This window comes from Pteropus alecto, unplaced genomic scaffold (assembly GCF_000325575.1).
Source record: "Pteropus alecto unplaced genomic scaffold, ASM32557v1 scaffold92, whole genome shotgun sequence".
Lineage (NCBI taxonomy): Eukaryota > Metazoa > Chordata > Mammalia > Chiroptera > Pteropodidae > Pteropus > Pteropus alecto.
Window position 1 is genome coordinate 5,313,381 of NW_006432447.1, and position 25,660 is coordinate 5,339,040.

The 25,660-nt window shown below is 35.3% G+C and overlaps 2 protein-coding genes and 1 pseudogene across 4 annotated transcripts in view; 1 reads left to right on the forward strand and 2 right to left on the reverse strand.

Annotated features, from left to right (window-relative positions):
- Positions 1-11,042, forward strand: part of MSL2 (MSL complex subunit 2) — a 29,144-nt gene extending 18,102 nt beyond the window's left edge. Inside the window, exon 2 of the mRNA XM_006907220.3 lies at positions 7,168-11,042. Coding sequence (XP_006907282.1) covers positions 7,168-8,759 — 1,592 coding nt within the window. The 3' untranslated portion in view covers positions 8,760-11,042. The remainder of the gene's footprint in view (positions 1-7,167) is intronic.
- Positions 11,043-11,942: 900 nt separating this feature from the next.
- The window catches only part of PPP2R3A (protein phosphatase 2 regulatory subunit B''alpha), a 153,369-nt gene continuing 139,651 nt past the window's right edge, over positions 11,943-25,660 (reverse strand). For all 3 annotated transcript variants that reach the window (XM_025043596.1, XM_006907221.3, XM_025043595.1), the window contains one exon: positions 11,943-14,464. In XM_025043596.1, coding sequence (XP_024899364.1) covers positions 14,338-14,464 — 127 coding nt within the window. In that variant the 3' untranslated portion in view covers positions 11,943-14,337. The remainder of the gene's footprint in view (positions 14,465-25,660) is intronic.
- On the reverse strand, positions 17,931-18,049 carry LOC112476005 (annotated as a pseudogene).

The window sequence follows — 25,660 nt, forward strand, 5'->3', positions numbered from 1 at the left end:
AGGATAATGTTCATGTGATTCTTGGCTAATTTTTCCTAATCTTCAACTGTTATCAACAACAAATAAGATTTATATAAAATTGCATGATTTGAGATTTTTGATTGGGCAGTCCTTGTTGCTGTAATAGAAACATTGCTAGGAGAAGGAATTCTAGAGAGGGGGTGGTGGTAAATACAGAATGTTTTGATTTTGATAAATGCTCTTTTTGCATATATGCCATTTAAATTAGAATTATATGGTGCATTTTTGTTAAGTGCCAAAATTAAGCCATCGAGAAATTCCTTAAACCATTTTCTATTTTTATCATTTTTTATTTTACTGTAATTATTTTCATTGGGATCATTTCTTCTCCATGAGAACTTTAAAACAATGATTTGATTCTTTAGTCTCTGTTGTTCATGTCTAATTTTTTCATAATACATTTTAACCTGTTGTAGCTTTTGCCATTGTAGGTTCTATTTAATGATTATTATTATTGCCAGGTTCAGTGTTCACTGGATCATTTTTTAGTCATTAATAAATTTTGTTAAGTATTTTAGCCATTAGTTTTATTTTTTCTTGTGTTCCCTTTCTGTACCTCTAAACTTAATTTCCCCCAGTAATTTGGTCAAAATATCAGTGAGGTTAAATACTTATTGTTAAAGTGGAGAATCAAAAGATTTTGCTTCAGAAGTGATAAAGACATATTTACTTGGTAGTCTGCATGTCAACATGAAATTGATGGTGTCATATGGTAAAATTGATGGTGTCTGCATGTCAACATGAAATTCACTGCAAAATACCTTTACCAGTGGTATTTTGGAGTGAATGAATTATCAATCACTTTGTTCAAAATAGGGATCAGTTATGTATTTAAAAGAATTTACCAACAAAAGAATAATGTGTCCTTGTTTGCTTATGCTAAGGAGGAGTGCTGCCTCTCCCTTGTATGGAGAAAGGGGGGCAAACTGATTTGAGACCTAGTTACAATTTGTTTATTTTGGTGCTCTGAGTCTCTCAAACTTAGGCTGCTGTGTAAATCTTGATACTGACAGTGATTCTTGTCAGGGGTAGGGATAAAGTGCATGGCAGCCAATCCAAATATTAGCTTTGGTATATTAATAGGGTAAAGTAATGATATGAATGATCTATGTTAAATTATTTAATAAAGGAAAGTTTTGTGGTTAAAAAGCATGTTTATTGAGAAAAGTATACCTTACAAAATGTTCTTTTAGTGGCTGAATTAAAGCCCTTTTCTAAGGTATAACAGTTTTTTCTCAGGTTAATCTAAATTTGGTTTAAAAATTATTTAAATTGTTGATTTTGTTAGGTGTGATAATGACATCATGGTTACATAAGAAAATGTACTTTGTAGTGATTTCTGCTGATGTGAATAAAGGTGAATTGATGTCTGGGATTTGTTTTGAAATATTAATAAGAGATGGGATAGATGAAGTAGATGTGACATAATCTTGATAATTACTGAATCTAGGTGATAGGTATATGGAGGTTAATTATACTATTTTCTGATTTTTGTCTGTTTGAAAATTTCCATAATAAAAAGTTTCACAAAATTAAGAGCATTAAGAGATTTAAGTATCTTATTAAATTAATTATCAACAGTTATGTATTCCCAGAAAAATTCCCAGAATTACCATCATGATTATCTAAATTGTAGTCTCAAATTATAATTGGCTAATTTAGAGATGGAAAAGGTTAAGGAGAGAATAAGTAAGGAATTGGTAACTTTTTAAAGATGGAGTAAAAATTAATATTTAGTATTTAGGGACAGTACAGCATTTAATATTGTTTAAACAGGGCACACAGTATCAAATTTAGTTATAAGAACTTTTATTTTGTAAAGAGAGGTAATTCTTGTGATATATTGCAGATTAAGGATTAAAGGCAATGCAGTTAGAGATTTTCTTGTCATGAACTATAAATCTTTAAAGTTTAAAGATGTGTATTTTGAGCAAATCTTTTTTTGTACTTGAGTGTGAAACTATATGGAACACGATCTAAGCTTAGATAGATTAAACGTCTCTCCAAACATTCCCCAGTTTTTATAGTACAGTCTACCAGTGAGTGACACATTTCCTGTTAACTCAAATTGCCTATTTCATTTTTTAGGATACGATTTTTTTTTATACTGTTAAAAGTGTTATCTGATATTTCTTAATTTGTTGGGGAGAGGAGTTTTCTTAGGAACATACAGTAGGTGTATGGCTAATACTTACCTAACTCCTAAGAAGTATCTGAACCTTTTCCTTTGTTCCTCGTATCACCACCACTGGAGCTGCCTTTGTTATGAGATGTAAAGAGAATTCTCTGGGAAACTTTTGAGGATTATCATGGTTAGCTAAGTGCATCAAAAAGTTTGCCTATAGGCATCTTTAATAAAATGTTTTAAATATTTGTGTTGGGCAATGGTTGGGCAATTCAGTAGGTAATATGAGGCCAGGTGATGAAAGTTCTTAACTCTGGTAGTAGAGTTATGAATCAATAAGTAATAGTTTTTTTGTTTTTTTCTGGCTTATTTTCTCAATATTAAGTATACTAATAACTCATAGAAGAATGCAAAAGATATGTAGTATATATGTTCTTTAAGGTGGTTGGTTGGGTAGTTCAGTGGTGGTTTTGATGACTGTTAAAAAGATCTGTGATATAATGAAAGCAAGAAGAGGTAATCCTTATCACTTCGCTTGTGCAGTTAGCAACTCATTAGGGGTTATAAAATGATGATATTCAAATTATGTAATTCTTCATTTGTTTGCTGCATTGTTCTTATAAAGAGAAACTTCTCCATGATTTGGTTATTTGGTCTTATAATTCATATATAGTTAAATCAGAATAAATACTTGATTCTTGCTCTTTATCAGTTTTCAAACTAATGACCTGGTTCACTGGCATCCTGAAACTGATTTCCTTTAAAAAAAAAAAAAATTCAGAAATTTGAACATTTTAGATATGTTTCATTCCATCGCATTTATGCATGCTAAGATTTTCTCATCTTTGGCCAGTGGGAACCTCTTCAGGTTTGTTCCGGAGTCCCTTTAATACTGTCTTGATCCTTTACAGTTTCCTTGCTTGCTGGCATAACAGGGTAATCAAAACTCATCCTGTCTGATTTATGTCACAGATCTGGAATCAGCCATTTGTTCAAGAAACCCTGATTTCTTTGAACAGGAAATTGTTTTTCACATTATCTGAGTTGCTATTGGATTGGGTGGTCCCTTGCTTCCAGGCCTTTTCAGTGTATAGTGCTAGAAAATATGAAGATGAAAACAGTAGTTCCTACTCATAAATCCAATTGAAATTTAGAATTTTTTAACTTAACTTTTTCCGTCATGACTTTTTACCTCCTACTAAAAAAAAAATCTAGATTCTAGGGACATTAACATTTACTCTGTAACTGTCAGCACAACCACCAACAATGTGGTTACTCATAACAAAATATAGAAAGAAGATGCAAAGATTTGAGTCAATATTGTGTTATAAAGTTATTTAAAGTAGTTAATTTCTGATTATGCCATCAGTTTAATATAAAATTACAATTTCATTTTGACTTTGGAAGATTTTCCTTTAATATTTTAGTTTTGTTATATAATTATGTAAACTATTTACATGGTATGAAAGTTAAAAGCTACAAAACAGGATAAAACGCAGAATAGTCTAATCCTGTCCCTGTTCACTTCACTTTGTTCAGTCTCTCCTTCCCAAAAGATAACATACTTATTTTTTTAAGTGCATCCATATATAACCCCTGTGCCTTTCCTTGGATTAAGTCAAGGGTACTCTAAGACACCGCTTCCCCCCGCCGCAGACCAGTACCTGGTTGGTTGCCTGTTAGGAACCAGACTGCACAGAGGTGAGCAGCAGGCAAGTGAGTGAAGCTTCATCTGTATCTGCAGCCTCTCCCCAGTGCTAGCATCACCGCCTCAACTCCATCTCAGATCATCAGGCATGAGATTCTCATAGTGGTCCCTGGTGCCAGAAAAGTTGGGAACCGCTGCTCTAAAGGATTCCTGCATTGGGTAGATGGTTGGACTTCATAACTACTGGGGCCTTTTAAAAAAAAAAATTGTGGAGTCATGCAGTCATTGCCACAGTAAGATAGAACATTTTCATCGCCCCCAAAAGAGTACCATTGTGCCCATTTACAGTTAGCCCCTGTCCCACTCACAGCCTTAGGCAACCACTATTTCTGCTTTTCTGTCATTTCTAGACATTTTATATAATGGGGTAATACATTATATACTTTGCATATGGCTTCTTTCATTTAGCATGTTTTTGAAGTTCACGTTATGGCATGTAGTTTTTTTAATTGCTGAACAGTATACTGTTGTATGAATATACATTTTGTTTACCCACTGGTTGATGGACATTTGGATAGTTTGCAGTTTTTGTCTATTATGAATAATTCTGTGCATATTCATACACATCTTTTTATATGGAAATATATTTTCATTTCTCTTTGAGGAGGTTCTTAGGAGTAGAATTGCTAGTTTGTATGGTAAATGTATGTTTAACTTTTTAAAAAACTACCACCTGTTTTATTTATCTATCTCTATCTATCTATCTATCTATCTATCTATCTATCTATCTATCTATCTATCTATCTATTTATTTATTTAAATCCTACAGCATCTGGTATTCCTAGATGGTCTTCCATCCAGGTACTAACCAGGCCTAACCCTGGCTTAGCTTCTGAGATCAGATGAGATTGGGCACGTTCAGGGTGCACGGCCGTAGACTCACCTGTTTTACAATATGATTTCTCCTTTTACATTTCACACAGATAATATAGAAAGGTTCCATTTTCTCTACATCTTTGCCAACTCTTGGTATTGTGTCATTTTGAATTTATCCATTTTAATAGGTATATAGCAGTATGCTATTGGTTTTACGTTCTTTAATAACATGATATTGAGCATATTTTCATGTCCTTGTTAGACATTTGTATATTTTCTTGGGTGAGATGTTTATTCATATCTTTTGCCCACTTTTTAAATGGGGTTGTTTTGTAGGAAAATTTTAAAAATTATGTTAGAAGTCCTTTATCAGATATATAATTTGCATATGTTTTCCTCCAGTCTTTGAATTGTCCTTTCATTTTCTTAATGGCATCTTTTGAAGTGCAAGTTTTAAGTTTTGTGGAAATTGATTTTACAGTTTTTTTCCTCTGTCATGGATAGTGTATTTGATGTCACATCTAACACTTTGCCCAACCCAATGTCATGATTTTCTTCTGAGTTTTCTTCTAGAATTTTAGCTTTTATATTTAAGTGTCTTTGATCCATTTCGAGTTAATATTTGTGTATGTTGTGAGGCAAGGACTTAACGGACTTTTTTTGTTTTTGCCTTTGGATATCAAATTGCCCCACACGATGTATTGCAATACTCTCTTTACCCTATTGAATTATCTGATTACCCTTGTCACACAGATCAGTTGACCAGACATCTAAGAATTTCTTTATGGACTCGCTGTTCTGTTTCATTGATTTATGTGCTTATCCTTTTGCCATTACCACACTATCTTGATGACTGGCTTTATAGAAGATTTTGAAATTTGGTAGTGTAAGCCCTCCAACTTTTTAAATTCTTTTTCAGAATTGTTTTGGCTATCCTAGTTGCTCTGTGATTTTTATCTAATTTTAGAATCAGTCTGTCAGTTTCTTTAAAAACAAAAAAGTTGCCTGGGATTCTCATAAGGATTATATTAAATTTATAGATCAACTTAGGGGAAACTGCCATTGTGTTCGAGGCCTTTGTCTAACCTAGGCTTGTGCAACCTCAGACTAGTAAGAGCTGAGCTGTTGCCCTCCCCACTGGCCAGCCTCTGAGAAGTCACTTCCAGTGATAATGCCTCTGGGTTTATTCATCACTTGTTCAGCCCTAATGAACCTTCTTCTAATAGCTGCTTAAGGTCCTTATAGGTTAACACTGATGGAGCTGGGTTGTAGAGAATTGGGCAGCTCCAGACCTGAACATCACAGATTCCTACTGTTCTTATTTGAAACTCAGCAGTGTTTCAAATATAAATGCTTTTCAGGTAGTTTCGGTTTTGGTTATGAAAATGACCTTGTTTTGTTGTTAAAAATTTTCAGGTTTATAGTTGCTTCTAAGGAAGGGGTTTGCTAATTTCACTTGACTATAGCTGGAACTACTTTCCTCTCCCATTGCTGAGTTTTAAATTATGTGATGTGTATGAGAAAATAGGTGCTGCTTTTGAGTTAATTACTAACCATTTGTCCTGAACTGGGAACAAAGGAGCAGTTACTTCTTGGGGGGTAAAGGTGGAGATAGGCACTGATCTGGTTATTTCTTCCTTCCTGGTTCTTATGTATAGGTCATTTATAATTTGGGAGTGATACCAAGTTAGGGGGTCACTTTCACCTTTATATTATATTGCTGTCCTTAGGCTATTTGTGTTCTATGACCATGGTTGTTTTGTATTCTGTCAGAGAATTTGAGCCAAATATTATGCCTTTTCCCTCCCTTTTAATACATTTAAACATATTTCCCATTGCCATATACAATGGGAAATATGTTTGATATTCTCCAGGAGAATTTGAGTTTAGTACTACTCCCTTCTTCCTTTTAGTAAATAGACATCATTTTTTTTTTATCATAACTACATTTTGATTTTCTTTTAGTTTGTGATTAGTTATTTATGTGATAATGGTTTGAAAATAATATCTTTTTTCTGCGAAGATTCCTTTGTACTAATTGATTAATGACATCAAACTATGTTTAATGAAGATAGGGACTAAGTCTTGCTCATATTTTCCCAGTGTGTAACACAAAATAATAAGATTAATGTTGTAGCATTACCATGTTTCCTTAGGTTGAGGGTCCTAAGGGTTTTAAGCCTACTTTGTGCTTTTGGCGACTGAGCTTCACCTCTTTATACTCTGGAGGAAGTGTAGGAAAGTGGGCCAGAACATACTGTTTGAAGGAGAAAAACAATTGACAAAGATTCTGGTTTGAAATAAAGAAATGTGGAATATGGCATGAAAGTGAAGTGAGCTATTTTTCTATTTCCTGTAAGATACATATTTTTTCACCTCGTCTGGTGAGTTTAACCCACCTCAGTTTTAATAGATTACTTAAAATCTCATCTTCAGTATATGAAATTGTAAATTTATGTTATTAAAATCTTACTTTTTCCTTCTTTTTCCCTCTTAGGACATTTGCTACAAGATCCTATTGCACCCACCAACTCCACCTGCCAACATTATGTCTGCAAAACTTGTAAAGGCAAGAAAATGATGATGAAACCTTCATGTAGCTGGTGCAAAGACTATGAGCAGTTTGAGGAAAACAAGCAGTTAAGCATCCTAGTGAACTGCTACAAAAAACTCTGCGAATATATAACACAGACTACATTGGCACGGGATATAATAGAAGCAGTCGACTGTTCTTCTGACATTTTGGCTCTGCTTAATGACGGATCATTTTTTTGTGAGGAGACAGAAAAGCCCTCAGATTCATCCTTTACTTTGTGTTTGACACATTCCCCTTTACCTTCAACCTCAGAACCTACAACTGATCCTCAAGCTAGTTTATCTCCAATATCTGAAAGCACCCTCAGCATTGCTATTGGCAGTTCTGTTATTAATGGTTTGCCTACTTATAATGGGCTTTCAATAGATAGATTTGGTATAAATATTCCTTCACCTGAACATTCAAATACGATTGATGTATGTAACACTGTTGACATAAAAACTGAAGATCTGTCTGACAGCTTGCCACCTGTCTGTGACCCGGTAGCCACTGACTTATGCTCCACAGGCATTGATATCTGCAGTTTCAGTGAAGATATAAAACCTGGTGACTCTCTGTTACTGAGTGTTGAGGAAGTACTCCGAAGCTTAGAAACTGTTTCAAATACAGAGGTTTGTTGTCCTAATTTACAGCCCAACTTGGAAGCCACTGTATCCAACGGACCTTTTCTGCAGCTTTCTTCCCAGTCTCTTAGCCATAATGTTTTTATGTCCACCAGTCCTGCACTTCATGGGTTATCATGTACAGCAGCAACTCCGAAGGTAGCAAAATTGAACAGAAAACGATCCAGATCAGAAAGCGACAGTGAGAAAGTTCAACCACTTCCAATTTCTACCATTATCCGAGGCCCAACATTGGGGGCATCTGCTCCTGTGACAGTGAAACGGGAGAGCAAAATATCTCTTCAACCTATAGCAACTGTTCCCAATGGAGGCACAACGCCGAAAATCAGCAAAACTGTACTTTTATCTACTAAGAGCATGAAAAAGAGTCATGAACATGGATCCAAGAAATCTCATTCTAAAACCAAGCCAGGTATTCTTAAAAAAGACAAAACAGTAAAGGAAAAAATTCCTAGTCATCATTTTATGCCAGGAAGTCCTACCAAGACTGTGTATAAAAAACCCCAGGAAAAGAAAGGTTGTAAATGTGGGCGTGCTACTCAAAATCCAAGTGTTCTTACATGCCGCGGCCAACGCTGCCCTTGCTACTCTAACCGCAAAGCCTGCTTAGATTGTATATGTCGTGGCTGCCAAAACTCCTATATGGCCAATGGGGAGAAGAAGCTGGAGGCATTTGCTGTGCCAGAAAAGGCCTTGGAGCAGACCAGGCTCACTTTGGGCATTAATGTGACTAGCATTGCTGTGCGCAATGCCAGTACCAGCACCAGTGTAATTAATGTCACAGGGTCCCCAGTAACAACGTTTTTAGCTGCCAGTACACATGATGATAAAAGTTTGGATGAAGCTATAGACATGAGATTCGACTGTTAAATCAGTGGGTCTTTAAACCTACCTCTGGTAGGGAAATAGCTACAGTTTAAGGCAGCTATGGGTTTGTTGGTTTAACTTGCCGGAGCTCCTGCATATAGATCACTTGTATCAAGTGTTTTCATTGCTAAGTTATATGTGTTAGTGTCGGGGAAATAGTTTGCAGATAATGGAGGAGTAACCCTACAACTATATGTCCTTAGTTCTTACAGAACCTCATAGTTTTGAGAACAAATTCTGATGCAACTGATTTATACAAAACGAACTTTGGCAAGGAAAATAACATTAACCTCATTGTTTATGGTCATGCTTTGTGCATAATCAAAGTTTATGATTAAATGTAAGGAAGTGGTATCTAGTCAGTCCATAAAGATTGTGCTAAGTTTTTGTGAAAAAGTAGCCATTAGTCTGTTCAGGAGACTCAGTGCAGCTTTCAGGTGCCATTGATGTTTTCCTGTTGAAAAGCTGATGTGTCCAGCTCAACCTTTGTGCTGACATACCATTTCTGATCATGAAAATTGGCTACTGGTGTATGTAGCAGTTCTTAAATCAGCAGTATTATGAAAGAAAATTTGCCCCTCATTAGAATGTTGAAGAAATCTGCCTTTAAAAAGTGAACAAACTGAAATTCTGTCAGACTGCAGATGTTTAGCTGTTTATGCTACAAAATTCTTGGGAGTTGAGCCTATTTTTTAGTTGTCTGACTCATTTCTAGAGAAAAAAAAATCTTAACCCTTTCTTCACTATGAGCAATGTTCTAATTAGATAAATGAAGTGGAGAAGAGCAGTTTTATTCTGAAGGTAATTGAATTTAGACGATAGGGTGTGACAATTTTTAAAAAATTATACAAGTTTTATTTAGAAATTGGGATGTATTTAAAATAATTTTGGAATAATGCCCCAAAACATATCCAGATTTATGCATTATACTTATTGCTATTGGCCACTTTTTTAATTTTTTTTTTGTTTCCTCTAATAGTCTGCTACAGACTTTATTTTAATTTTTTTTTTTTTTTTTTTAGGGTGCTATTTGTTATGAAGCCTTCTTTGTAGAGGCCTAATAAAAATGCCTTTTTATGAAGCCTGTGCATTTAGGTAGGTTTGAATCTAGGATTTTCTTTAGAATGCCCTTTTGCATGTAAAGCACAAACTATGTTTCAGTTTAAATACACTTCTTCCCTTTAATTTTTATGGGGAAGACAAGTGAGTCACAAACATTCTGTTGAAGGGAAATCTAGTCAGTTGCTTAAAAGAGCACAGCGCAAATTAAACAAGGACTGACTAGGTTGTAAAGAAATGACTTTATGATTTAGAAGAGTTGCTGCTTTGGCAGTGCTTATTTAAAGAAAAATACTGCTGGAAAATTTCCAATTTCTCCTTAAACGTTCACCATCTCACATGAGATCTGATATATGTTGAAGTTATGTTTTGATTTGGCACACAGCATGTTCAATGATGGTTACTCACCTAGTACAAGACGTGGAGAAGAAACCTTTGGACACAGAGCAGATGACACCTCCTTCTGTTTTGTAGTGTATCCTGGTGTCATTTTCTGTGAATGTGGTCAGGTAGAGTTTTTGTTGTTGTTGGGCTTTTTTTTTTTTTTTTTTTTTTCCTGGTCTCTTTTGGTGGGGTGGGGGTGGGCTGAAGCCATAGGAAGAAAAATGTGATGTATGTGTCCAGTATGTACTATTTTGTTTTGTTTTGCAAGAAGAGTTGAACTATTTTTGATAACAAGAGTAAATGGTGGAAAATGCTTCTTAGTTGTCTTGTCTTTATTTGCTTTCCAAGTTTTGGAATTTTATTTTTAATTCTTCTAAGTGTTAGCAGTGTCTCATGAAACATGTATTTGCCTAAAGTTTGTAACAGTTTTGTGTTGAACCCAGATGCCCTGCTATATAAACTTGTAAATCTGTTCTTTATTCACTAATTATCACTGCAAAATGACTAGAAATGAGATTGTACACATGGATGATTAGGATATATTTTGCAAATCTCCCAAACTTTCCTAATATTATGATCTTATAAATCAGAGTACTTTATTGCTTCCCAAGTTTGATAATCTTAGTTTTGTGTTTTTTTTGATGCATGGGAGGTTGGCAATATAGACAAAGTGGAAATCATTAGTATGTGAGGGCCTTGATTGTTATGTAATATTGCCAATGATAAATTCAGGTTGTTTTTAGTACAAGTTTCTCTTTTTTATGCTGGTATTCTCACTGCCACCTTTTTGGAAACCTGTATTACACCTTAAATCTATCAATAAATGTTAGTTTTCTAATTCTATGTTGTAGAATACTGAGGGGGTCTGGGTTAGCATGTTCTGAATGGCCTATATTATATACATTTGGGGAAGAGTAGTTACAGTGCCTTGATTTCTACATTGTTTTTCTTTATACCATGAATGATTTAGGAAGGCTGACCAATGGCTAACTGGGGATGATTAAGAAATTATTACTGAAGTAACTGGATTTACTTTATCAGGATTTGAAATCACCAAAACAATAACAGCATTTAATGTATCTTCACTTGTTCGAGTCTTTGTTATTAACATAAATGATCAAATGATCTTTTCATCTTAGGTTATAGAATTTTAGAGCTGACAAGTTTTTTCTTTTAAGTTACATTAAGTATACATTTCCATGCAGAGGCGTAATTCGGTCCTAGGATAAAAAATTCCTTTTATTTCACTGTGTTCTTAGTTTTCTTAAAACAACTCTGTGGTGACCTTGTGGGAGAAAAGTAAGTTTTCTAACATATGGAAAGTAAAATTTCTTTTCCCATCTTATAGGTAACATAAAATTCTTTAGAAAATACTAAGTTCAAAGTATAGTATCGGAATCTAATACTTGGATAGTATTTTAACTTTTCTCTCTCCCTTTTAAAAAATTATGTTTTTAGGTACCCAAATAACAATTAAATAGTTTTAAAATAATACATTTAAGGCTAAAGTTCCTTTTGATCTCAGTGAATCCCTCATTCTCAAACTCTGGTCTTCCTCCCTGACAAAAGTCCCCAGAGGAAATCAACCAGTATGAGGTGTTATCCTTACAGATATTTCTTTATAGTTTTCCCAGGGGTTCAAAGAGTTATTCTCTTTGAAACTCATGCTTGTGTACACTGTTACTCTTCCAAATATAAAAATGAGTTTTAAGTGTGATTAAAACCAAAAGCGTGTAGTCATAATCTTAGTGAACGTGATTCATATTTGACAACTTGTCTTTATTTAGTTTTGCAAAAAGGGAAAAACAAAAAAGTTAAATCATGCAGGCTTCTCCATCCAAACACATCTTAACATTACCAAAAGTTGAGCAAATTACTTATCTCATTTGATCAATCTAGAGTTTTTTAAACACTTTGAACAGTACACATTGACATAGATAAGATGCAGGGAAAATACAAAGAATTTTATTAGTTCAATTACCTTGGCAATTAATATGCTATAAAACTCATTTTTAATTGACTAGCATTAAGATCATGATAATCCTCAACTTTTATCAAGGAGCCTCGGTATTGTAACAACTTGAAATTTCCAGTTGGGCAGTAATGATTATATTCAGCATGATTTTTACCATAAAGTCAAATATATACTATCTTAGTTCCTCAGAATTTACATTTCTTGCATTCAACTGTTTAGAAGGGAGTACAGTGAAACACATTCTTATGTCTGAAAATGTGATACTTGGGGTAACCTAAATTAAAATAGCCTTATCTTGAATGATAATGGTAGTTTTATAATAATTACTGACTTTTGAAACCAAATATTGACCAAAGTGAAAGCAAAAAGACTTTAGTAAGGAAAAACAAGGTAAAAAGGTAAAGCCAAATAGTCAAAAAAAAAAAAAAATCAAACGTTTATCAGAAAGCAATTTTTACTTTTTGCTGAGTCTTTGAAATAGTTTAAATCATTGTGGATAATAAAACCTTTAAACCATATCTGGCTTCTAAAAAAGGTATTCCTTTTTAGTATTTTTTTTAATCTGAAAAAGTTAATTGCTTTTCCATGGTAAAGGTTGAATGGGATAAATGGTAAATTTCATGTATTACATAAATACTTTTAATCCTAATAATTTACCAGTATGTTCAGGTTATTGCATGTAGTGTTTCCTAAAAATGTCACTTTTAAGCTTTTAGTTTTTCTTTGTGAACTATTAGATACTGTTTTAATAGTTATTTTCTCTAACAGTTAAATGGAAGATCAGTTCTGATTATGAAGGTAAAATAACAGGAAACTGGAAGGATATTGACAAAGATTATAACTATTACTGTACCTGTTTAAGTTCTGTTCTCCACTTTTTGCTTACCACAGCTCTGAGGTTTGATTATTTCATTTTTTGGCCTTCACACCAGCATGGGGGACCAAGATGGGGTCGGAAGGAAAGCTATGCTGACATTCAGGACTTGGGGTTAAAAAATCCAGGGGGAAAAGTTGATGACTTTGACAGAGATAGATACTAAACAGTTTCTTACACTATCAGAAATTTCCATCCTTTTTATAGTTTATCTTCAATTTTTATCTTTAAGGATATTGCAGGATTTGGCTGCATTGTGACATGCTGAAATGTAGAATTCTGTAATGAACATATCCGTGACTACAGTAAACATGAAATAGCTTTCTTTTATGGGTAGCATCACTGGTTTCTTCAATTTTTGTGATTAATATTGAGGTGGATAGAATATTTGGAATAGTTTCTTTTCAATGTGAAAGAAAAATGTTTAGATTGAAGCCTTTACTGTTGGCCTAGACTAATATCAAGTGATAAATATGTCTAGTAGAGAATAAATCAGTAATTCTCTACAAATATTAGATGAGTTAAAGGAAACTTTTTTTTCAAGTATGAGTCAAATTCTATATTTGTCTTCATTTAAGAAGTTTTTTCTTTAGGTTTTATATAAGATCCATGGTCAGGATGGGGAGGAGATTATTCAGAGTTTGCCAACAAGATTGGAAGGCCCAGTGGTTATGATACCTGAGGATGTAAAGTGACTAGCAGTTTGGCAGGTCATTGTGAAGTAATACATTAAACCAAGTAAGTTCAAGATCTTTGAACTGCAGTACACACATAATTAAAAGAAGTCTCTGAGATGTTTTGGCAGTGCTTTTATTACCAGGGCTAATTCAGTTCTGGAGGCCCTTAATGCTTTTACAAGTTCCAGAATTTTTGATTTGTTTTCTGCAAGTGAAGGTTTCTTCTGGGTTCCATGGGAACCCTGAGGGGCCTCAGGGATGCTGGACAACAGAGGCAGCTCCTGCTTTTGTGCAGAGAACTGTGTGCTTGGTACTTTCTCCAAGAGAGCCTTGGTACATTCAGGGGTGAAGAGTGCTGGTTCACAGACTTTGGAAGTTGAACATTATATTTGCTTCTGAGGAAAAGCTCTGTAAGAGGTTTGAGGCAAATTGGAAGAATCTCCCAAATTGAGTATGTATATCCAGACTTGTTGCTTAAAAATGTCTTAAAGTTCCTAGTGCATATACACACTTGCAGAAATCAAAGCCTTTAAAAGCAGTATGCAAACTAGAGCATCTCTTCACAAGAAAAAAAATTTTTTTAAATATCTTTCAATATGTAGACATTGACGATTATTCTTCATCCACTGACTGAAGCTTTCCACATTTCTCTGCAAGGCTTGAGGTTACTATTTTATTACCTTTGTTTCCAAGTTCAGAGGGAGAGGCAGGTTCCTCAGTTTCATAATCTTCAAAAGTGCTGGAAAAAAAAAGTGAGTTACCGATTTAAAAAATAATGTTTGGGTAGAAGTCAATATGGCAAACTAGAGACTGAAGACCAGCTTGTAAAAGTACCTTCAGTTGCTAAATGACAAATTACAAACAACTGAGCCACCCTGGAGGAGACAATACTGTGGAATAAAAAGCATTCTTTTCCCTGTTCCTTAAAACCCAAGTTCATGTTAGAATTTGTTAAAAATGTGCTGTATCAAGGTTTTTCTATGGGCCTTGGAGGAATGAGAAGATGAATGATGCTAGGTTAAGGAGGTCTGAGGTCCATAAAGTATGAGCTTTAGATGAATGCTTTCATTGAAGTGGCTTCCATGCAGAGTGAGGAACTTGATCTCAAATCTCAAAATTGTTTTATAGTTTCCATGGCTTCCAAGAAGTATATTTAGGATGTGAAAGTGTATACATAGAGCAGACTAAAACCCATTCATGGATTTCCTTCCATTCTTTGCAGAATTCCACAGCATGTTCCCTCTCCCCGTTAGAGGTTACTGTTATTCTTTGAGTTTCATATTGTCCAGGCTACCCCTGAAGGTAGCTTTAGACAGGGATGACAAAATATTTTATATCGTGAGAATGGTGGCTGCTTGAAGTACTAAATATTCTAAGGCTACATCTGTGCCCAGAAAAAATGTACATGATTAATTAGCAATGTCTGTCATAGTATTTGGCATCACTGGCTTAGCCTTGTTACCCTTTGCACAACACCTGTGCAGAAATTTCTGGACATACAGTACCTTTATCAAAAATGTACTAAGGCTGGCAAGTGAAGGAAAATATGCTGAGGTGGGTATACCCAGTGCATGGCACCTATTCAGTGAATAGAGGAAGCAGTAAGGAGGATAGCATTGAGAGTGAAGCAGGGTTAATGGTAGAGCCTCCATTTCTGGGAATAGAAATCTCAAGTTAATTCTAGCAATGCAATGTCAGACACTGACTGCTTATTGCATGTCATAGTGGAAACATTTTCTTCCCCTTGGTGCCCTAACCTGTGAGCTCTTAATGTCTTAAACACTTCAGTGCAGATCTGGGAATAAGTTAAAGAGTTAATTCTGAACTGAGGATCATTCAGTAAGTGAGCTTTTGTTGCGAAGTATGAGCCAAATACTAGGAATACAATGTGAAAAAGACTGAACCAGAGCTTTAGCCTAATGGAGGCCATCTGGAATGGTGGTTAAGTGATGTAGCTTTAGAGCACTGACTTTGGAGTCAGACTTCAAAATCAGGTTCCAATCTCAGTTTCATCACTTAATGCGACCTGACCTGGTATTAACCTCTCTGCATCAGTTTCCTCAACTAATGATGGTAGCAGTGACTACCCTTCATAAGGGCTGAGTGGAGATGAGGTGAGAGGCCCTATATAAATTAAACTCTTGGAAAATGTTAGGTATTCTCATGATGGAGAAGTGCTAGGGCATACTGGAGGCAGCATGGTGACAATCCTGTATTGGGGACAGGGTCACAAAATTTTTGTGTATGTCGTTGGAAAATTTTTACAAAAGAATACATACTTTTTCCCACTGAAGCCTCCTGCCGGAACTGATTTTTAGCAGTGGATTTGATTGAATCTAGTATGTAAAGATGTTTCCGTGCCCTGTGTGTTGGATATAGTGGAGTGTTACCTGCATTTCTTTTGTACTTTCAAGGCACCAAGAGCAGTACTATGCACAGATTTTGGAGGAATCTTATGGATTCTGGTTCATTAATTCAGAACCTTTTGTCAGTGTCCTAGAGACTCCTCTTAGCCCAGTGGTTCTCAAGTGGGGTTGATTCCCCCTCCCAGGGGACATTCGGCAGTGTCTGGAGACATTTCTCACAAATGGATGGGTTCTACTGGCATCTACTGGGTAGAGTCTAGGATGTTGTTAAAAACCCTACAGTGTGTCAGACACCACCTCACAACAGAATCATTAAGCCTAAAACAGTGCTTTTATTGACAAACACTGTTCCAACTCCCGCCCCTTCAGACTAAGCTCTTCTCTTTTTGTACTTCCGGGCAATCAGTCTTTTTCATAGCTTTATCCACGAGTTGTCCACCTGTGGCTTCTAAATGTACGTGTCCAGCCTCAGCCTCTTTCCTAAGCTGGAGACTACCATGTATCCAACTGCCTACTATATGGCTCTTCTGGTATGATAGCATATACAAATCTGAAATTCTTTCCACACCCCTGATACTCTCTATTCTAATGAATAGCACCATAATCTGCCCACACCAAGCCAGAAACCTAGTTATCCCAAGTTCCTCTTAACTTCCCCTCTTCAAATTGAGATAGCCTGTTCTACCATGTTCAATACCACACGGATAGAGTCCTGCCTTTTCCTCTCCATTACCACTGATTTAGTTCAGGGCACCATACTTTCTTGCTAGGATTACTACAATAATTTTCTGACAATTGGTCTTCCAGCCCTTCACTCTTGTGTGGTACCCTCTGTTACTGCCATACTAGGTTATTATTTACTGTCAGAATGGTCTTGGGACCTGATGCCACTACATATTTTTCAGTGGCCTGTGGTGCTCTCCCTTTGTTTAACTTGTGCTCATTTTTTAATCTGAGATGTCATTTAAAAGGTTCCAGATTCTCAGTGCTTGAGCTACCACGATCTCTTATTTAGATGTCTGTAATAGCTTCATTTGTCTCCCTGTATCTGTTCTTGCACCTCTACCAATCTAGCAGTTATCTTCAATATAAGTGGAATTACATTACTTCCTTGTTTAACTCCTTTTTTCAGTAGCTTCCCTAGGCCCTGCATAATCTGAGCCCTGTTGATCTTTCCAGCCACATTTCCCTCTGTTGCTCACTATACCCTAGCAACACTGGCCTTTAAAAGTGTGTCCTCAACAGTTTCCTGCCTCAGAGCCATTGCACATTTTTCCCTCTGCAGAAAATATTTTTGCTCCCTGCTTTGTGCATAACTGTTTCCTTCTTAACCTTGAGATTTGCATCACCTCCTCAGGAAATTCTTCCCTCAGCACCCTAAGTTGTAAGTGCCTCTCCATTATTGGTTCACTCTGTTTCCTTCATAATAATATAATTGCCTGTCTTCCCCACTGGACTGTAAATTGTCCATTTTGTGACTTACCAGTTTCCTTGGGCTGTAGGATATAGTGCCTGGCACTAGGGACCCAAAATGAATTGTTGAATAAAAAGTGATATCCTAATGCTTTTGTGAAATGATGTGTTAAGTTGTAGGGGAAAGCTGGGGTCAGTTAAATATTTAGGGTGCAGAAGTCATCTTAAAGTCACTAAAGTCAGAACTGTAAGAGCCTTAATCTTTATCCTGCTCTCCAGGAATTCCTGAGCAGGGGAGAGTGTTAACTGATTCCTTCTACAGACCTCTTCCAGGTTTATTTGTCATGGGATTCTGGACTCGAAGGTAATTTTTTGAGGTATTCTTTATTAATTTAACTGACCATTTTTAATTAATTATTTTTTTAACACCTATGGCACCTGGTATTCCTAGGTGGTCTCCCATCCAAGTATTAGCCAGGCCCGACACCACTTAGTTTCCAAGATCAGATGAGATTGGGCATGTTCAGAGTTGCATGGTCGTAGACTAACTGGCCATTTTTGAATGAGTAAAGGGGTCAAAGGATTAAGGCAGAACTAATAGAGTTCACAAGCATTTCACTAGAAATCCTAGGTATCAAGTTGAGAACAAATTCTTTAACAGTATTAAGATAGTATTGCTAGCATAAGGGAAAATAATTGTTTATGTATTTTTGCTAGCAATATGAATGCCTTTAGAAATCTTTCTCTAAGTTTTCCCTTTCAGATGAACAATTTTACGGGTAAAAGTATTAAGGCTGATTCTGGAGATTCCTGGGATGGAAGTGTAACAGCTGGAATGAGCAGAAATAATGACTGGCATATATGTGGTCTGCCAAATGATTTGTATGCAGTTTCAGGGTATTGTCTGACAGTTGTAGTTTGATTCTGATTTGGGGATTCTGATTATTCACAGGGGTAAGGGGATAGAATATTTGATTCAAGGCTTCTCTCAGGAAACTTAAGACACATGGTGGCTAAAAGCATACAATAAAATGTTAAGTAGTTCTCTAATTTAGAGTCTGTAATGCTTTAGAAATAGGAGTGAATTTTACCTTTCTAATTTTAAATTAAAAAAAGGCATCCTAAGCCATTGATGTAAAATGGATTAACAAAAATGCTTGAGAAGTTGGATATTTGGTTCAATGAATTTCCTTGCTGACCCATTCAATGAGTAGAGAATTTTCTGTTTCAATTCTTGTTAGTTTCCTATTATGTACCACCCACTTTCCCACCTCAGAAAGTTGATCTCCCTTCATTTTTGATGGTTGAGGATCCCTTGCTGTTCCCCAGGGTTACGAGCCATCAGCTGGTTATTCCTTTTTATTTTAGATGTAGATAGTATAAACATTTGGGTTAAATATATTCTAATTATGAATTTGAAGGGGAGGGACAGGGTTTCATACATTTTTCTTACAAATCACAGTGCCTGGCATAGAGGAGGTACCAGTGAATATCTGGAAATAAATTAAAATTGGGCTTTGATTTGTTTTGTTGAATGCACAAAAAAATGAAAACATTAATTTTAGGTCTATAAAAAGGCTCTTTCCTGAACAGAGTAAAAGACTCAGAATTATTCTACTTTTAATATAAGTCATGCTTTGGAATATTAATTCCTCTCCTTTCTTCTCTTCCTAATCCCACATCCCAAAATACACACATGCTTTGTCCTTCCCCCTACTGTCCCATTATTCCTGCTCCTCTGCTAAATTCTCCCACTTCACTGAGAACAGTCGGGCTCTACACAACCCTTACTCCAGATTTGACAGTCCCTACATTCCTGGAAGATTGCTCTGGTGTGTTTCTGGCTGGCCTTCTTTGCCTACAGTGCCTTATTTTCAGTGCCAATGGAAGTAAATGTAGAACCCTTACGAAGAGTAATTTACATGTTTATATTTAATATAAAAGAAAACGCCACTTTAAAAAATATTCAGTAGAAAACAATTCTAAATAAACTAAATGTTCAATAATAGGGAATTGGTTAAGTTATTGCTTGAGAGAACACTGAGAAACATTGAAAGTCATGTTTACGAAAACACTAGTAACATTGTCAAAAAGTAGTATGCCAGAGTGTTAAATAATGGTTACCTCTGGATGACTGAACTAAGGGTGATTGTAATCTCTATATTTTCCATTTTTTTCTGCAACAAACCTATATTTCTCTATTAATCAGATACAGACTCTTGGAATAACAAGAATTACATTTAATCTAAATTACATTTAATTATAGGTAAAACAGTGAAATATATAATTTATAAGAGTATTTTTAAGATAATGTAATAGACTCAACTAAAAATCTGAAGTACACAAGTAGTCAAATTGGCAGAAAAGCTTGTTTCTGATTATTGCAGATCTCAGTGTAAGATAGTAACACGGAGGACCCTTTATCTTGCTTTCCATAATTTTTGTGGAGTTTTTAACTACACTATTGCAGAAATCATAAGAATGCTAATTATAAATAAATTTGGTGTCATAACCTGTTATCTTCATATAAGTGATACATTTAGTTGAATAAGTCTATGTAACTGGTACCCTGTCTTTCTGGTTTCTCCTATGACCATTACCCTTGGCTGAATTTATACAAATGGTGTTATCATGTTGTGGTGCTAGATGTGATAATCACAATGTTTGCAGCCTCATACCTGTGGAGACCTATGGCCCTCTTTTACCTCACTGAAATCTGGAGTCATTATGACATTACTTATCAAAGGCATAACCTAAGTACCAGCCTTGAATCAGGAGGTACAGGTACATGGCACAAAGGCTCCTATGATTGTTGTTAGATGGTAAAGTAGATAGAGAATTTCAGGTTGTTTTTGGAAGGTAAAGTCATCTAGATTCCTGCAGTTATCCTTGTAGTAATGGTGGCTGCTGGATTATTGCTGCCTTTGATGTTACTCAGTAAACATCTGCTGAGGATCTCCTACATCCCTAACAGTCTTCCAAGTGCTGGGATTACGGAGTGACTAAAATAAGGTTTTTTGCCCTGGAGGAGCCCATGTTCTGATGGAAAAACAAAGAGCTCCATTTTTTCCCAGCATTTATATACCAAACATTGTTAGATACATTATATACATTATCTCTAATTCTCCGTACAGTCCTGCTGTTTGTGCTATACTCTGTACTCTGGAAATGAAGGGAACAAGGTAGGTAGTGGAATGCTAATGCTACAGCTGACTAAATTCTAGTTTAGAGAGATTATATAGTGTGGCTAGATCATAGAAATGGTAGTTGTAATAGGTAGTTGTAATAGCCATTATTTACTGATTACATAGGCACTATGCCTAAGGGCATAATAAAAAGCTATACATCATCTTATTTAATCTTTAAAACAGCTTGATGTGACAGGTGGTCTCCTCATTGTAGTATAAGGGATGTTGAGGCTTGGATGCCTGGATTTACATAGCAAGTATGACAGAGCAAGGATGTGAATTTATTAAGTTTGTGTAACATCAAATTCTGTGCTCTTAACCATGATATTATATTGCATCTCTTCCCATACAGGTAGTAATAGTAGTAACAGCTATTATTTATCAGGTATCGACTATGTGCCAGGTGTTTATATATATATGATCTTAAGAGTCTCACAACCACCTTGGAAGATAGTTGCTGGTGTCTTCTGAAACTGAGCCTCAGGAGTCAGATAACCTGCCCAGCTGGTGAGTGGTAGGTAGAACCAGATCTGTCTGGCTCCTAAGCCTTTGCTATTTCCATGGTACTACCATTCTTCTTCCCTTTCTAATATTTCAGTCTGCTAATTCTGTTTTACAGACTCACCCTGAATTATTTGTAATTCATCTTAAGATGAAGCCCTAGTTGGTGTAGCCTTGGGATTCTGGTCTGGCTGTACTTTTGAACTTGTCAGTCAGCTGTTAATACCTCTAAACAGGCCTTTTCCTTCGTTGACATTCTAGTGCTCACTCTACAGGCTGTGGCTATTGTAAGCCTTCTCCTCTCCCCTTGGGACCTCATCACCCACAAGTGGGCTGTGTAGACCTTATCTCCCACAACATGAGAAGAATGGTGTCCAACAAAAGCCTCTCATATACACTGGTCAAATTTCATTACAGCTGGTCCCTACCTCTCCTCTTGTGACCCCCTCACCTGAACTTCTGTCTGCATCCCTTCGCTTCCTCTCTCTCCCCTCTGTGCACGCTAACAGCTTCTCTGAGCACTGCCACAACTAGAAAAATTCAAAATTGCTATTGCCACAACTAGTCTCTTCTTTTTAGACTAACAAACTTCTAAATGATTAGGCCTGCCATCTCTACTTTATCTCTCCTTTAAAGCAGGACAGATAAAGTAGAATTTATATGTAGTATAAATTTCCATTTTTGTAAAACTATCTCTGAATAGAAATATCTAGAAAGATATTCTTAAATGATAAGACAGGCTGTCTCTGGTGGATTTTAGGGAAGATTTTTATCACTATTTTCTAACTCTTCTGCAGTGAATAGATATTACCTATGTCAGATAAAGGAGAAGAATAACTTCTTTTTCCTGTTTATTAAAGTAATACATGTTCACTAGGTTAACCTTATAAATTATAGAACAATATAAAACAAATTATTTGCAAAGCCCAGAGTTAACCACTGTTAATATTTTGGAGCCTTTTAGCTTGTGCACACATATAAACACATTTTTAATATTCAGATTATATCACAAATTTTGTAAACCTGATTTTTCCATGTTAGGTTTTTGTGCAAGCATACAATTTAAATATCTGCAGAATATGATACATAGATATCATGACTCATTTAACCAATCTATTGTACATTTGTATTGCTTTGAATTTTTTTATTTTAGAATTACCTGTGGCCAATGCCAACTGTTTGGATGAACAATTCTATCTAAATTTCTGATTATTTATAATAGATAGCTAGAATTAGAATTGGTAGTTAAAGAGTATAAATTCAAGCTGTTGCTATATATCATATTGTCAAATTACTTTCTAGGGCAGTTGGGCCAATTTGCTTCTCCCAGCATTGTGTAAAAGTGCTTGCCTTATTGCACAGTGAGCGTAGAGCGAAGTGTTACTGCAGTGTGCTTCCACTGTGAGAGAGCAGTTAAGACACTTTAATTGCCTCTGTTTTCCCTGCTAAGGCAGGGATCCTGAGTCTGTTCACCAATATCCAATAATGTTTAGTATACAATATGAATGCAAATATTTATTGAATTAATATTATCTTTTAAAAACTGCCGCCAATTTAATAAGCTAAACATTTTTAGCTCTTGTATTTTAAAAAGTTTTGAGTATCGTTTACATACCATAGAATTCACTGATCTTTATGTTCAATATGTTTTAATAAATTTTTAAAATTGTGCAGTCATCATCACAATCCAATTTTAGAACACTTTCATCTCTCCATCTGCCAGTCCTCTCCGTTGTTCCTGTTTGCATTCACTCTCCACTCTCATTCCCAGAACTAGGCAACCGCTGATCTGCTTTTTGGCTCTACAATTTTGCCTTTTCTGGAAATTTCATGTAAATGGAATCATATAATATATAGTCTTTAGTGTCTGGTTTCTTTCCCATAGAAAGATATTTTTGAGAGATTCATCCATGTTGCATGTATTCATAGTTCTTTCCTTTTATTTATTTAGGTATAATTAACATACAACAAATTGCTCATATTTAAAGTATACAATTAATAAGTTTTGACTTTCATATACACTTGTAAAAGCGTCACACAGTCAAGATCATGAAAATATCTATACTCCCAACCAAAGTTTCCTCATGCCCCTTTATAATCACTGTCCCCTCTCCCAAGATAATCACTGATTGACTTTTTGTCATTACTGTTAACCTTTGAACAGCATGGGTTGAACAACCCCTGAATTGTGCAGGTCCACTTATATGGATTTTTTTCACTAACTATACAGTCAGTCCTCATATTCCCGGGTTTCGCATCCATGGATTCCACCAACCACAGATGTGGAGGGCTGATTTTGTATTCATTGTTCTATGCCATTTTATATAAGGGACTTGCGCATCTGTGGATTTTGGTGTGTGTGTCCTGGAACCAATCTTCCATGGATACTGAGGAATGACTGTAAAGATTTTGGGGAATCAAAAGTTACATGTGGATTTTCAACTGCGTGGGATGTTGGTGCCACTAACCTCCTGTGTGGTCCAAGGGTCAACTATATAGATTGGTTTGCATTTTCTGGAATTTTATATAAATGGAATCAGACAAAAATAGAATATCTCTTTAGCTTCTATCACTTAATGTGAGATTCGCCTACATGGTATTTATTAATAGCTCATTCCTTTTTTTACTGCTGAGTAGCATTCCATTATCTGGCTATATTTTATCAGTTCACCAGTTTGATGACTATTTAGATTATTTCCAGTTTCAGACTACTATAAATCCTACTACTCTAAACATACACATACAAGTCTTTGGGTGAACATTTCTCTTGGGTAGATTCCTAGGAGTGGAATTTCTGATTCATATGATTTTGTGTTTAACTTTTTAAGAAACTGCCAAGCTTTTCTAAAAAGAAACTATATCATTTTACATCCCCATCAGTCCAATGTTTGAAGGTTCCAGCTTCATATTACCAACTTGGTGATTTTAGTTCTAGTGGCTGTGTAGTGTATCTCATTGTGGTTTTAATTTGCATTTTTCTAACATCTAATGATGTAGAGCACCTTTTCATACCCCATTTGCTGTTTGTACGTCTAATTTACTTGTGTTTATTCAAATCGTTTGTCTATTTAAAATTAGGTTATTAGTCTTTTTATTATTGAGCTGTAAGAGTCTTATATATTCTGGATATGCGTCCATTATCAGGATGTTTTGGAAATATTCCAGTCTGTCTTCATTTCCTTCATGGTGTCTTTTGGAGAGTAATAGTTTTAAATTTTGAAGGAAATCCAATTTTCAATGTATTTTATTGCTCTTGTGTCACCCAAGGTCAAAGACATACTCTCTTATGTTTTATTCCAGAAGCTTTAGAGTTTCAGCTTACATTTACGTCTTTTATCCTAATCTTAGAGAGAACATATTCAGTTTTTCACCAGAATTATGATGTTAACTATAGGTGACTTATCAGGTTAAGGAAGTTCCCTTCTATCCTTACTTGGGTGAGAATTACTGTGAATGGATGTTGGATTTTGTCGAATGCTCATTTTGTGTCTGTGGAGATAATCATGTGTTTTTTTGTTCCTTATTCTAATATGGTCTATTACATTAATAGATTTGTGGATGTTAAGCCAGCCTTCCATTCCTGGGATGAACCTACTTAGAGTGTATAATCTTTTTTATATATTGCTAGATTTGATACACTCATATTTTGTAAGAAATTTTATATTGGTGTTCACAAGTGATATTGGCTTGTAGTTTTCATTTTCTGTGATGTCTTTGTCTGGCTTTAGTATCAGAGTAATATTGGCTTTATAAAATGAGTTTGGAAGTGTTCCTACTATTATTTTCTGAAAGTATTTATAAAAGATTGGTATTAATTTTTTTTCTTAAGTATCTGACAGTTTAGCAGTGAAACCATCTGAACTTGGACTTTCCTTTTGGGGAAAACTTAATAACTAATTTATTATCTTTATCTGATACAGTCTATTCTGATTTACTATTTCTTCTTGAGTCAGTTTTGGTAATTTGAGTTTTTCTAGGATTTTGTCCCATTTTATCTAAGGTGTGAAATTTATTGGAATAAAGTCTGTTCATAATATTCCTTATAATTATTATTATTTTTTAGTTAAAGTTGCATTTTTATTTTATTTATTTTTTATGGTGACATTGGTTAATGAACTCCAATAAGTTTCAGCTGTATACTTTAACAGTAAGGCATATACATATTTACACTATGTGTTCACATTCCACACATTTCTTTCTGTCACTACATATTTGACCCCTTTTACCTCATCTACTTTCCTCCTACCCTCCTTATCCTCTGTTAACAACTAGTTTATAGTGCATGCCCATGAGTCTCTCTATTTGTCCTGTTCGTTTGTTGCTTTTAGGTTTATATCCCACATGTAAGTGATATCATGTAGTTTTCAACTTTTCCTGTCTAACTTATTTCGCTTAGCATGATTATCTCATGGTCCATCCATATTGTCGCAAATGGCAGTATTTCATCACTTCTTATGGCTGATTCAT